The sequence below is a fragment of the Vanessa atalanta genome, chromosome 26 (genome assembly GCF_905147765.1).
Source record: "Vanessa atalanta chromosome 26, ilVanAtal1.2, whole genome shotgun sequence".
Classification (NCBI taxonomy): Eukaryota; Metazoa; Arthropoda; class Insecta; order Lepidoptera; family Nymphalidae; genus Vanessa; species Vanessa atalanta.
Window position 1 is genome coordinate 5,821,894 of NC_061896.1, and position 14,947 is coordinate 5,836,840.

At 35.3% G+C, this 14,947-nt stretch overlaps 1 protein-coding gene across 1 annotated transcript in view; it reads right to left on the reverse strand.

The window, feature by feature from the left end:
* Positions 1–573: 573 nt before the first annotated feature.
* The window catches only part of LOC125073965 (nephrin-like), an 80,654-nt gene continuing 66,280 nt past the window's right edge, over positions 574–14,947 (reverse strand). The window contains exons 12-21 of the mRNA XM_047685096.1: positions 10,251–10,345; positions 8,273–8,363; positions 6,508–6,621; positions 5,285–5,397; positions 4,647–4,824; positions 3,823–3,951; positions 3,453–3,542; positions 2,685–3,058; positions 2,040–2,262; positions 574–770 (exon numbers count right to left, since the gene is read on the reverse strand). Of these exons, the coding sequence (XP_047541052.1) occupies positions 679–770; positions 2,040–2,262; positions 2,685–3,058; positions 3,453–3,542; positions 3,823–3,951; positions 4,647–4,824; positions 5,285–5,397; positions 6,508–6,621; positions 8,273–8,363; positions 10,251–10,345 (1,499 nt within the window). The 3' untranslated portion in view covers positions 574–678. The remainder of the gene's footprint in view (positions 771–2,039; positions 2,263–2,684; positions 3,059–3,452; positions 3,543–3,822; positions 3,952–4,646; positions 4,825–5,284; positions 5,398–6,507; positions 6,622–8,272; positions 8,364–10,250; positions 10,346–14,947) is intronic.

The following is a 14,947-nucleotide window of genomic DNA, read 5'->3' on the forward strand; positions in this document are numbered from 1 at the left end:
TAGGTGATGAGTAGTGGTAGTGTTGGGCCATATTGCATACCGTCTAGGTAGGTCTGATCATCACATTTTATCATATAACAAAAGTTGTTAGTATTGTGTTTCGTTTAAACAGTTTAACAGTTTAACTACAGGCACGAGGGACATAACATCTTAGTTCTCAAGATTGGTGGCGCATTGGCGATGTAAGGAGTGGTTAATATTCCATACACCACCAATCAGTTGACGCCATTTGCTTGTATGCCAACCTTAGTATTAATAGTTCAATGGTATATGAAGTGTATAGCGATGTGAAGGTCGTTTTGGCTTTACCCAAATCCTAGGGGGATTTGGAGGGGAAAATAAATATCTTAGTAATTCCTTGCAAGGAACTAAAAAACAGCTACCGAGTTTATCATTGGTACCAAAAGATTGTTCATCATTTAAACATTCTTAAAAAGCCGTTTAATTTTGTCATGTGACAATAATTGTTAAAAAAAAAAAAAAAACAATATTCCGTTTCACTTACAGATAATAAATAAATCATTTATCATATCTTAAAATAATAATCTTAAATTTGAACACATTTATCGATTAATGAACTTGCCCCATCACGCGAGTCACTAAAAATCACGCCGAATCTTTCACTAAGTCAATTTTAATACCTTAAAACTTTGTCTCTAGACTGTCGTCAGTTATACCTCATCTGCATTCCGAATCACTGACTATAATCTTAACGTTGCTTACTTCAGACCTCATCGCCGGTCGATTCATATTTAATTGTGTGCAGCTTCCTGTTAAACGAACAGATTAAAAAGTAGTTTCAAATACAAAGAAGGAAATTGAAGTTGCTCTACGATTATTTAGCAGGATTATATATGTGAAAATAAATTCAAAGTAAAAACAAGTTTTTATTTAAATGCGCTAAAAAGAAAAAAATAAACTTTTACACTAAAATTTTTACTGTTACTGCATTTAGTGGGGATGAGAATGTTGAGAGGAATGTGTGGTGTCACGCGAATGGATAGAGTAAAGAATGAGTACATAAGAGGAAGTTTGAAAGTGGCACCGATAGCCGAGAAGTTATGTGGAAGGCGGCTATCATGGTATGGGCATGTTATGCGGAGGAATGAGAAACATATTGTAAAGGTCTTGAGCATGAACGTGGATGAATATAGAGGAAGGGGACGACCAATGAAAAGATGGATGGATTGTGTGAAAGATGATATGGCTGGAAATGTTACGTGTGTGATGATGTCAGATAGGGAAGTATGGAAGAAGACATGCTGCGCCGACCCCAAATAAATTGAGATAAGGGCAGGAGAATGTTGATGATGTTAACGTCATGTCCCATTTGACATAATTTATATGATATAAAAACTTGTCGCTAGATTTAAGTACTCATATTTACTTAAGTTTTAAAATTTTCATCGATACCATTATTTACATCAAATTACTCGTTAATCTACACAAGTAAATCTCGATACTCATAACTATAATCTTGATACCATATGAAGGATCGCTTTAAAAATAAAATTAGTCCGCCATCTTGGATATGCCACCATGTTGGATTTAGACTGACGTCACACAGTTAACCATGCATTCTCGTCCGAACTGAACGTGTATACAAAATTTCAGCTCAATCGTTTAAAGATGTCTGCTTCTAAATTGAGTTGGCAGATTTCACTCAAACATACAAGTAAGTTAGAAGCTTGTAAAAATTCTGTGTGGATTAAAGCTTATATTGCTATTTTATTTATATTAAATATATTCAGATCGTTTGAGAATAATTCAATGAAAATGTTTTCATAAAGTAATGTTAAATCAATTGTAATAATTAATATATATAAAATATATATAGTTGTACGTTTGTATACAATAGCAAAAGTGTAGTAACTTCTGTTAATTTCGAATTAGCTTTGTTTTTTTTAATAATGTAGAAGGAAAATTCATAGGAAAGGAGGGGTAGTACACCAATGACAAAAGTCACGTGAGATGAGAGGAAAGTTTGTTAAAAGTCTAAAATGTTTGGTATTTTCGAGACGTTTCTTAAAACAACTCACCGGTATTTCGTTCTAGAAAGTTCTTGCTGAAGTAAGCGCTATTGCTGTCAGCGTTGACCCGTACTGGGGGCGAAGCGCCGCGATTATTTGTCGCGAGTGAACGAGACTCCGATCTAAAGGGCTCCCGTTCAGGTTTCGGCCATGAACAGAGGGGGTTTCTGGTGATGGAACCGTAAAAAGCTGGTGGATACGGTTCTAGTGGCACACATTGCTCCATTGGTAGCTGAAAAGATGGATCTTTTAGTAAACAATTATACAATTTGAATTAAGCCTGCATCTTGAATGAGCCTATAAAAGTGTACACTTTTTTAAATGTCATAGAATGTGTTCATAGTAAACATTTGACTTCATGATTTAAAAAAAAAATACGGCATGTGAAACCAATAAATATATTTATTAACTATTTTTTTTAAATTATTAATTATGTTTTTTTATGCACATTATATTCACATCAAGATAAAATAAAATATTTCGTTACAAACGGCAGTCTTATCGCAGTTCTTCCAGGCAACTTTATGGCAGAGGAAATGGTCTAAAGGCGGCATATTTGTACGAGTTTATAATATATAACCAAGATATATATTATTGTGAATGTATCACCAGTATATACATATTTATGTCTTACATACATACAAAAATACTTACCAAACCGCTCGTGTTTAAAGGTAAAGAGTTCTTATATTTTAACCAGTTTTCGTAAACTTTATCACACGGCGTGTGGCACTCGTTACCAACATTTGGCATTGTGCCCAACGTTGGTCTAAAGCTGTGTATACTCGGGCCCATGTTGGGCATGTGTAGGCCGTGATATTGGTGTCCTCGGAAGTCCATTGGACGGACTTGGACGTATTGTCCGCAAGGTTCATTACGCTCGTATTGGCGTTCATAATTCATGTCAAAATTTTCGGTATCTGTCTTTGAAAGTAAGGGTCTTATCGCGCTATAATCCGTGGCGGATGATTTTGTAGAACAATTATCACTTATTTTGCTTTCTACTGGTATTATATCTGGATTTTTATCTGAAATATATTGAATACATATACAAATATAGTACAGGAAACTACGAAATAATATAAAATATGGAGACATTGTTTTAGGAAATATTAATTTTAATTAAGAAAACACTGTTGGCAACATTATTTTTTTGGTCAGATGTGATTTGCACATAAAATCATATAAAATATTTTTATTAAAGATTATCCATACAGTTTCATATAACCTTTATTGTATCAGTAAAAAAAACCTGGACATCAGAAGTTGGTGATGTTTAATAATTGAAATAATCCCCAAGCCATCTCCTCTAAAAGAGACCTTAGCCCAGCAATGGAACTTTAACAAGCTCCTACTTTCCCTTAATTTACAATACTAATATGACAATTCAATATATTTTTCACCATTAAGGATATTACTCACCCAGACTATCAATACTTTCACATTCCTTCGAATCCGTAAGCGGTGTATCCAGTATTGAATCCTGTTTTCGTCTTTGCTTTTCATTTTCATCTACAAAATAATATATCTATACTAATATTATAAATGCAAAGGTAACTCTGTCTGTTACGATTTCACGGTTAAATTACTGACGTGAATTTGTATACCTAAAACGACTATCACACGAGCAAAGCCGCGGCGAAAACTAATGATCTATATAACCTTGTGTTCAGTAATATATAATTTTGAACAGAAGATTTATTAAATAGCGAAGTTCAAAGAAGTATTTCTAAGAATAATATCAGCGGTTTAAGTCGAGAGGATCAGCTGAATTAAATGCAAGTTTAATTACCGTTATTTTTGGCGCAGTATTTCCAGCAGAAGACGAAAGCAGACACAGCTGTGAGGGCTGCGACGCCGGCTACGGTGCACAGGACCGTGACTAAAATTGTAGTTAATTCCACGCGAACCGGTAACGTAGCTAAAATAAAATGTTACCAGTATAAAATAATTTTGTAAGATTTAATTTGTTGTTGCGAAATCTTTTAATTTCATCTTGACTGTGTATGTTATTTTATTTTATTAGACCATTACTGCAACACTTTAGATTAAAATCTCTCTATTGATTGGCTAATTAAACTCAAGACCGCCATAATTAGTTCTATGGAGTATTCTATAATATTTTCATAAATTATGGTCTATTCTTTTAAGGCGATAAGTGACTAGTTGGTCTAGTGGTTAGACAAGGCCGCAAGTACCGAGGTTCTGTGTTCAAACACAAGGTCAGGTCGATAAAAAGTACGCACCCGTGCCTCGAATATCGCGTAAAGTAGTCGTTCCTGATGTTCTCCTCTAAAACCTAAATATTATCACAAGCCCGTAACTTTGCATATTTGATAAAAACTGGAACATGGAATAATCTAGAATCTAGAAAAATCTTTGACAGTTCCATAATTGTTATAAAAATTTGGAAAGAAATAACTAACTACTTCTTAACTTAGTGCAAGTGCAAATTTCATAAAAACTCCAGTCGAGTTGTTTGTCCAGAAATTTTATCGGCCCAATCCTGTGTTTCAACCCAAAATCGCGGCATCTGCAGCCTTATAATTTAGTTACTAAACCAACGGCCAATAAACAATTATTATAGAAAAACAAATAAATTTTTAAAATATTAACCCGTTTGTCGCTGTGGGTGTTTCAACAAGCTCGATGAAAGGGTAAAGGGCTCACTGGGCCCCTTTCCATTGTACGCTCGTACGGTCATGTCTACATCGCTGGAAAGACCCCAAACCGCAAATTGTGGTTCTTCGCTGCTCATGTTGCGTAACAGAGAGCCTGTCACCATGTCAAATACCTGATGAGGGTTAATTTTTTTTTTAAATATTTTTTTACTGACAAGGTATAAAGCGTATTATACATCAAAGGCTACTAAGTCTCCAAATAAACTCAGCGGGAGGTTTTATAAATTCATTTCGAATTAGATAAAGGAATACAAAGTTACACCCCTAATTAGACGTTTCGTAAAACAAAAAAATAAAAGTTTCTTGTTTAATTTAGTTAATTTCAGTATTCGGTAGCAGGAATTTAGGAATTAAAATTGTCATATTTGTTGGCTGTTCCCGGATACTACGGCTCAAATCAAAAGTTTAAGAACGAACGGTATTGACCTAAAAATTGTTCTTGTGTCAATAATAAATTGTCAAATATTATCGAAATACTCTAGGGGTAGGACTAGCAACTATAACACCAACACTTAAGACCTTGGGCAAGTAGTTATAGATATATTCTGTATATTTTATTTGCAAATCGTTTACCTGCAGTAGAAAATCTTGCTTCAGTCCGCCATCATGTCCAGCCTCGCAAATGAGTAGCAAAGATTCGTGCGTTACGTTACTTATGGCACAGTTCTTTACTGGAGAAGGTTTTTCTACAACGAAAATGTATTTATTATTTATAGCAGTACATTAAATATGACTACGTGAAAATCTGAAAAATTAAAAAAAAAAATACTAAACAAATACGTTTTATCATGTATTCATATTTTTATAATTTACTTGGTGGTAGGGCTTTTAGCAAGCCCGTCCTGGTAGGTACCGCCCACTCATCAGATATTCTACCGCCAAACAGCAGTACTCTTAGTATTGTTGTGTTCCGGTTTGAAGGGTGAGTGAGTCAGTGTAAATACAGGCACAAGGGACATAACATCTTAGTTCCTAAGGTTGGTGGCGCATTGGTGATGTAAGGAATGGTTAATATTTCTTACAATGCCATTGTCTATGGGCGGTGGTGACCACCTGTAAACGTCAAATACGATACGGATTTATATTGTCGACTCAAAAATAATTTTATAACGATCTATAATTGTGGAAAGGTTTCGATCGGGTCTGTCGTAGACCTGCTCGAAGTTTTTTTTATGTATCTATGACAACGCACATATAAGATAAATATAAAGTTGAGTAAGATGCAATCCAAATAAAAAAGGACTCATTGTGACAAGTGTCGTCCTCACTTATGCTGTTGCGGGTGGTTAGTTGAAAAAGTATTTATATTGTTCTGTTCTAATTGATCTGACAATCGAAGGAAACCAGCCTACACAGGACATATAATAGTGTACAAGTGTGTCCGCAAACTCAGGTACACTCTTTATCCCCTCACTTTCGTAATTCGACAGGACGGTAAATCCGACACAACAGATTAAGTTCAGGTGCAAGACCAACGGCTTTACGTGCGTACCACGGCACAGGAGTCTATATATTTCTAGCTTGAGGACTCCGAGCTGTTACTAAGAACTTTTCGGCAGACAGAACCCATAATTTTTTCCGCCCTCCATGGGATTTGAACCAAGAACCTCAGGATCTGTGGCCTTGATAATATAACATTGTTTAACTAATCGCCTCTTGTACGACACTATAGTTAAAGCCATAAATATTTAAACTATTTACGATATGAAATAAAATATTCTTCGCGATTCTAACAGTAAATTAACTTGACTACTGTGTTGTTGAAAGTTTATACATTTATATAAACCCATACAAACCTGCTGGTACGATGTGGAACAAGCAAGTCGTTGCCTGTCGACCAACTGAGTTCATCCCGGCACATTGCACCCATCCGTAGTCAGTCGAAGTGTTAACCATGTACACGTATCTACCTAAACATTCACATTGTTATAGATGTGCGTTTTTATACATTGTGCTATTTTTTAAGAAAGGTAATAAGTCTTGATGGAAAGATGTTGTAATAATTACATGGAGTTGCTACAACCTTAAAATAATTATTTACATTTTACATTTCTCTTAATTTTATAGATTCAAGCAGGTCAGTTAGTCAATCATGTCAGAGAGAGCCGAGATGGTCCAGTGGTTAGAACGCGTGCATCTTAACCGGTGATTTTGGGTTCAAACCCAGGCAAGCACCACTGAATTTTCATGTGCTTAATTTTTATAATTCATCTCGTGCTCGGCGGTGAAGGAAAACATCGTGAAGAAATATGTGTATTCCACCAACCCGCATTGGATCAGCGTGGTGGAATATGCTCCAAACCTTCTCTTCAAAGGGAGAGGCCTTATCCCAGCAACAGTGGGATATTTACAGGCTGTTAATGTAAGCAGGTCAGTGTTATTGTGTTTCGGTTTGAAGGATGAGTGAGCCGGTGTAACTAAAGGCACACGGTACATAATGTGTTAGTTCCAAGGTTGGTAGGGCATTAATGATGTAAAGGATGGTTAATATATATTTTAGTGCCAATGTCTATGAGCGGTGGTAGCCACTTACCACCAGGATGCCCATTTGCTGCCTATATAAAAATATATTGAAATAGAACTAAAGGGATCTAAATTAAATGATTTGAAAGTTTATAACTAGTTTTCATGTCCTTTATTTCGCGGGTCGTTATCTGTCGTCAAGACAAACATGTAAAGTAATTATTGTGAAGGTAATTAAATAAAATTTATATTAAAATTAGGTATTATGACATAGCTTTATGAACTAAAATGGGCGAATTTCGACCACACGCGATACTAGATTATTTTAAAGTATTAATCACAATAAATTCTAATGAAGTGGACTTTAAAAAACAATGATGAATATCACGCTTTAACAAAGGATAACCTTGACGTATATAACAATTTTATATCTAAAATATATAGCTTTAAGCTTATATTTAAAGTTTATTTGTTGCTGAAATTAATTTTGTTATTTTATAAAAAAAAAAATATATATATATAATTTGCTTGTATATATTTTTTACAACCTAAAGTCATTGTTGTGTGATAAATATAGCTATCATTATTAATATTGTATGTTAAATCTAATATTAAATTCCAGGAAGGAAATATTAACTCAAAGTAAAATGTATAAATCTTATTTAAAGAAAATGCGTATTTTTTTTATTAATCAATGTTAAATTAATAAATATTTAACATTAAGCATTAAAAGAATAAAGAATTAATTCCTATTCTTATTAGCGTAGTGATACATATATGTAATATATACATGTGTACATCTGTTTGTTCCATGTGAGTTCCTTAAACATTCCCGTACACTCCGATAATATGTGGTCTTAGTCCTGAACAATAAATGTTTAAAATAACGCGTTAGACATATTTCATTATATATTAGAAATTAATTATTTATTTATAAAATTAAATACTGCTCATAATATGTCATTGCTCGAGATTAAATAAAAATAATTAATTTATCTTGGAGGTTGTAACAACTCTATGCTATTCTAATCTTCTCGGCAACTTTAGGTAAATTAGATGTACTTATTTAGATCACAGGTTATTTGTGTAATGGCTCACCAAGGCTGCCTAGTTGTTGTGCGCTGAACGCATTAAGCTCATGCTTCGTATGACTCGTACTGTTAAACCACCATTTGTATGTTATAGGTTCCTGGTACAATGAAAAAAAAGGTTAAACATTTTTAACATATGAAATGATACATATGAGTTTTTGAATTTAATAATATTAGTAATTCCTAATCTAATGGTAACCATTATTTAAAAAAAAAAGAAAACATTGTTTTAAATAGGGATGCATCCGATGGGGTACATGTCAGTCACCTCCTCGTGGTGTACCCTGGGCAACGGGGCCGGCTTGAGCTTGCTCGTCGGCCACGGCTAAGACTGGCGGGAGGGATGCCGCGGGGCTGCTCCTGGTACGTCCCTGATCGGCGTCAGGGTGGACCATGTGAGTGGCCTCGTTGGCTAGGAGGGAGTGGGAGGGCTCGCTACTCGAGCCTCCCAGGTGTTTTACACCGGCGGTTTGCGGCGGAGCCTACCATCTTATCCGCCGCAGGGCGTCAGCTTCGTTGACGCCCAGCCTCCAGTGGCGGACTCGGGGGAGTTCGCCACATTTCCGCGTGGAGGATGAGGGGGAAGGCGCGCACTAGGCGCGCTTTCCATGAATATTCAGCCGCCTTACGGCGGCTGCCGCTAGTGGGGTCGTGGTTGCATGCCCTTGGCGATCCCGTGGCCTCACCACTCGGCGGCATGGTGGAAACCCGAGGATGGTTTTAGTGGGTAGGACAGGGCATTAGCACTAGCGTGCCCTGGCACGGGGCATTAGTTCCCGGTTGAGTCCCACATACCCGTCCCGGTCCCCCGACCGGGCGGCATGCGTAAATGCATTTCCTCCTCGTTAAACAAAAAAAAAAAAAGGGATGCATCCGATACCGTCACCGATATATCAGCGATGCAGCAGGTTTTCCGATATATCAGTATCGGCGATATTTTTCTGGCCGATACAACGATACTGTTCAAATTACATGTTTTAAAAAGTAATGTAAACGCGCCTCTTATTTTGTCATTTTCGTTGCAAACGAGATAATACTTTGTTTTTTAAACAAAAATTTGATTAATGGTTTTTTAGCTACTAACTCTTAATACTGAACCTTAATTACTGAGCTTAATTACCAATATTCACTTTCCAAGTCTAACGTTTTATTTTAATATATTTTTTTTAAATAAAAACAATCAATCAACATCTCTAGTTACATTTATTTTACCTTTATTTAATTTCGATAAGTGTATCGGTATCGGAATCGGTATCGCCGATATTTCTCTAAGAGTATCGGTATCGGTATCGTATCGGCAAAAAGGCGTATCGATGCATCCCTGGTTTTAAACTATTAATATGGTTTCTAAGTCCCCAAAAATTATCTATCGACATTGAGACAATTTTTATCGACATCTTTAGCCCATATAAACCTAGATTTCATTGGCATAGATTTTCAAAAATGATTTCATTGTTTACAGGCGTTTAATTTGAGACTGAATATTTTTGACAGTAGATAAGGCTTTTACTCTCTAAATACCTCTGTCTGTAGATATTCATTACAGAAATATTTGGTGACAAATATTGCCTATTTTAAGAACTCAATTCAATTATCGCGATTGCTTTGAATTGTACCAATAGAGCTAAGATTATCTCGCCAATGTTTCGTTGGTTGGAAAACACACGAAATACATTGATCGGTAATAAAAATAAATTTTATTTTGAATACAAACTTAAAAGCAAAAATATATCTTTGTTTAAGAAAAATATAACGTGTCCGCTTCCAGAAGGACGACATTGAAACTAAATCCGTATGTTAACTGTCTTGCAATTGTGTTATATTGCCACGAAAAAGCAACAGACAGATAGAGTTAATATCACATTTACAATATTAGTACAGATGACCGATGAACACAGATTACAAAAATTGACCTATTATATTGATAACTATACTTATTTGGGTCAAGCAAATAATAAGAATTATTTAATTGTACATATACCTACCCGAGGGTTAGCGTCAAGGTCACAGTCGATTTCCAAAGTTTCTCCGCGGCCTGCTCGTATCGTCGCTATTTTATCTGACTTACATTTAGGGCTATCTGTGAATTCAAGATTTTATTAAAGTATATAGAAAATATTAATTATATATTAATATTAAAATTGGATTGGAAGGAATACTTTAGTTAGGGGTGATATGTATCCGGGCCCAGTGGGTAGAACGCGTGCATCTTAACCGATCATTTCGGGTTCAAACCCAGGCAAGTACCACTGAATTTTCATGTGCTTAATTTGTGTTTATAATTCATGTCGTGCTCGGCGGAGGAGAAGGTTTGGAGCAAATTCCAACACGCTGCTCCAATGCGGGTTGGTGGAATACACATGTGGCAGAATTTCGTTGAAATTAGACACATGCAGGTTTCCTCACGATGTTTTCCTTCACCGCCGAGCACGAGATGAATTATAAATACAAATTAGTCTCACTATGAAATACAGCAGTCCCGAGTATATTATGTTTGGCCGAATTATTGATTAATTTTATCTTGGACAGAGGCACGTGTCGTGGTTACGAAAAATCATTTTGTGATACCAAAAAGTATGAGCGTGATTCAAAGCCGAGTATTGTGAAACTATAATAAGGGTCTATATCGTTCGAGAATTTATTTGTTCATTAAAATATTAAGTTAATTTATATGTGATGAGTGGGTGGTACCGTCTGTATAGATACCACCCACTGATCGCAAACCATGTATTTTTGTATTCCAGTTCGAATGGGGAGAAGTTGCTAACTCGTGTAAAGCAAATTCATGTATTTCTACACTTAAATTCAACCTTGAAATCGCTGCGTTCAAAAGAAGTTTTATTTTAAAAAAAGAACAGTTAAAGAATCTTTTTCCATTTACAGTGAGATGTAATAGCTCTAAAAAAACCCACTTCAAAGGAAACTCAAGTACGACCAGAGTATATTAGGTTTACATGAGGCCACTCTAACAGAACAGGGAAGTTGTCACGAGCCACGAGTAAAAAGCTATTGACTTCAGCGGTGCAATAAAAGCATTTTGGAAGTAAATACAACGCGAGGAATGAACGGGAACTGAATGTGAACTCGGTTTTATATATCAGCTAGTTTAAGCGGTATGCTTTTTCCAGAACTTTCGGTAGTTTTCGAATATGGAATTACAATTTTTAACTAACCGTTGAGATGTTTTTATTTCTTGTATGTATATGCGTACCCGGCGCGCGCGCTCAGCGTACGGTCGCGTTGTTGTACCGAGTTGTGACATTATTTGCGGAATAATGGTTCAGTGTAAAAAATGCAAACTTTTTGTCTCACTATCCAAAGATGATATAGTAAAATGTAAAGGTGTATGTGAATCTATTTTCCACAGAAAATGTGTAAACAAACAAATTTTACAAACTCAAATCTGTGAGGAATGCCAAAAAACTAAGCCTGTATGCTCTGCTGAGGATCCCAATACAATAATAAATCCTAATGAGTCATCAGGCGAGAAAATATTGGCCGAACTTAATAAAAAACTGGAGGTAATTTATAAGTTAGAGAAGAAAATAGAAGATCTGACTAATTCTGTTGAGTTCTATGCTGAAATGTATCAAACACTGCTACAATATAAAGAGGATTCTCAGAAAAAAATAAAATTACTGGACCAAAAAAACATCTACCTAGAAAAGTGTAACAAGGCGTTAGAAGAAAGAGTACAGGAGTTAGAAGTGCGAGAAAAAGAAAAAAACATTGAAATACATGGATTAGAGAAGCACAGCAATGAAAATACAGTAGTATTAGTAAAAGAATTAGCTAAGAAGTTAGACCTAAGCCCACATGATATTGAAGATGCACAGAGGGTAGGACAAGATAAGCCAGGCGTTACAAAGCCAAAGACTATATTAGTTACGCTGCGCTCTAAAAGTGCACGCAACATGTGGCTGTTAGCAAAGAAAGGAAATAAGATGACGAATAATACAGTATACAGTAATGGCAGCGATAAACGTATTTACATAAATGAAGTTTTACCGAAGTTTAAACGCCAACTATTATGGAGTGTAAGAAATAAACTAAAACCTAAAGGATATCAATATATTTGGGTTCAAAATCTTAATATTCTAGTTAAAAAAAATAATGAAGAGAAAAAGATTTATAATATACGGTCGGAAGATGATTTAAAAAAATTTGACGACATTAAATAAAAATATTCGCCCATTAGGCAGCGTATACACACAACGTGATTTCCTAACATAAACATTCGATTCTGAAGATATTTTTTTAAATGATTTTTCCTTTAAAAGATATGACAACATAACAACTTTAAACATTGATTTAACCCAAAATATTGAACGCATACATATTTTTCACCTAAATATACGGTCACTTAGAAAACATTTTAATGAGTTACTGGTCTTACTGGATAAAAATTTGTACGAAATCGACATATTAATATTAACTGAAATCAACATAAAAAAGGATGAGCTACTTTTTTATCAGATATCCGGATATAATACATTTATACATACAAGAGAAACATCTAGAGGAGGGGGCATACTAATATATTCAAAAGAGGAATTAAACTTTTACGTTCATAAGCCTTATACAGAAGCCGTAGAAACACTTCATGGACATCTTAGGATCGGGAAAAATGTAACGCATATAATAGGTATATATAGACCACCTAGCACTAATAAATCAGTATTCATACACCAATTAGAGACAATCTTAAAATCAATACCGGGACGCGACAACGTTATTGTGATTGGCGATACTAATATAAACATCTTAAACAACATAGTAAGCCCAACAATAACAAACTACAAAAACACCTTGTGTGGACACGGTTTACAATGTGTAATACCGAGCGACGTAGCAACGCGCGAAGCAATCGCGGACGGCCAGCGTGAGACATCGTGTTTGGATCATGTGTGGGTGCGAGCGAGACGCAGCGAGTGCGGCGCGGCGCCGGTGGCGTACGTCCTTGAGGCGCGCGTCTCCGATCACCATGCAGTGGGATTAGTGTTAGATTTGCTCGCGCATAGCAATAAAAAAATACCAGTGAAGTGTAACGAAGTGCGGAAAGTTATAAGTGACGTGCGTGTTAAACAAAAACTCGATGAGTATGATTGGTCGCAGTTACTCACAATCGAATGTCCTTTAGTTTTGTACAAAACTTTGTGTTTAGTTTTTGAACATATTTATAAAGAAAGTACAGATATTATTAATATGCGAAAGAAAATAATAAGGCAACCTTGGATAGATAAACATTTATACTCTTTATTACTGCGTAGGGATTATTTATTTAGAATATGGAAAGAAGAACCTAAGAATATGTGTAAGAGATTAGAATATACGAAATTTAGAAACAGGGTAACTAAAATATTAAATAATGCAAAAAATAAATATAGACAGATGGAAATAAAAAAATGTAACGGGGACACTAGAAAAATATGGGAAAATATTAATTTATGGCTGGGTCGGAATAAAATTAGTTTAGATGATATTATATTGAGATATTTAGGTAAACAAAATAGTATTAGTCAAATCTGTACAAATTTTTCTAGAACATTTACACAAGAAATACAAAACATTAAACATATATGTAATAAAAAATTTTTAGATAGGAATAATTATGTGATTTGTAGTGAAGTTAGTTTTAGATATAATAAAGTAAGTGCTCTAGATATTGAAAAAATCATTAACGCTTTGTCGTGTGAGAAATCACCCGGCTTAGACGGAATACGGGTGCAAGATGTTAAGTATATACGTAAACAATTGAGTCCTATTATAGCCAACTTTATTAATATGTCCATGTCAAAAAGTATTTATCCCGATGAGTTAAAGAGCGCAATAATACGACCTATATACAAGTCTGGTAGCCATTTAGATTGCGTTAACTATAGGCCTATAGCAATTTTGTCCGTAATTGATAAAATCTTTGAGAAAACAATTGTTGGACAGATAAGTAATTTTTTAGAACACCATAAAGTGTTGACTGATACACAGCATGGCTTTAGGAAAGGGCGCAACACTGTTTCTGCCTTATCAGAATTTGCAGAATACACTAATGAATGCTTACACTCTGGTAAACAGATAATAAGCATTTTTATAGATTATAAAAAAGCATTCGATACCTTAGACCATAATATCTTACTGCAAGCGATGGATGAATGCGGAATACGCGGCCCTGTCAATGATTGGCTCAAAAAGTACTTAACTGGTAGGAAGATACGAACGATGGTCGCCGGTGTGTATGGTGATGAAGCGCCTGTGAATCTCGGTGTGCCGACCGGCTCCGTGTTCGGGCCGGTCGGCTACATTATGCATGTTAACAGTGTGTCTAATATTGTCAATAAATGTCGGGTGTTCATGTATGCAGATGATATGTGTTTAATGTATGCGTCAAAAGATATAACTGAAGTTCAAAAATATATACAGGAGGACTTCGACAATATCTGCAAATGGGCACATGACAATGGAATCATATTAAATAACGAAAAAACTAAATGTATGCATATATACTCGCCATATAATCTGAGAGCTAAGTACGTTGAGTCACAATATCTTACTGTAGTAGGTCACACGTATGATTGTTTACATAACAACAAATTAAACTGCAACTGTATAAAACTACAATATGTAGATAGATTTAAGTATTTAGGCCTAAACATCGATAGTAATTTCAACTGGAGGATACATGTAA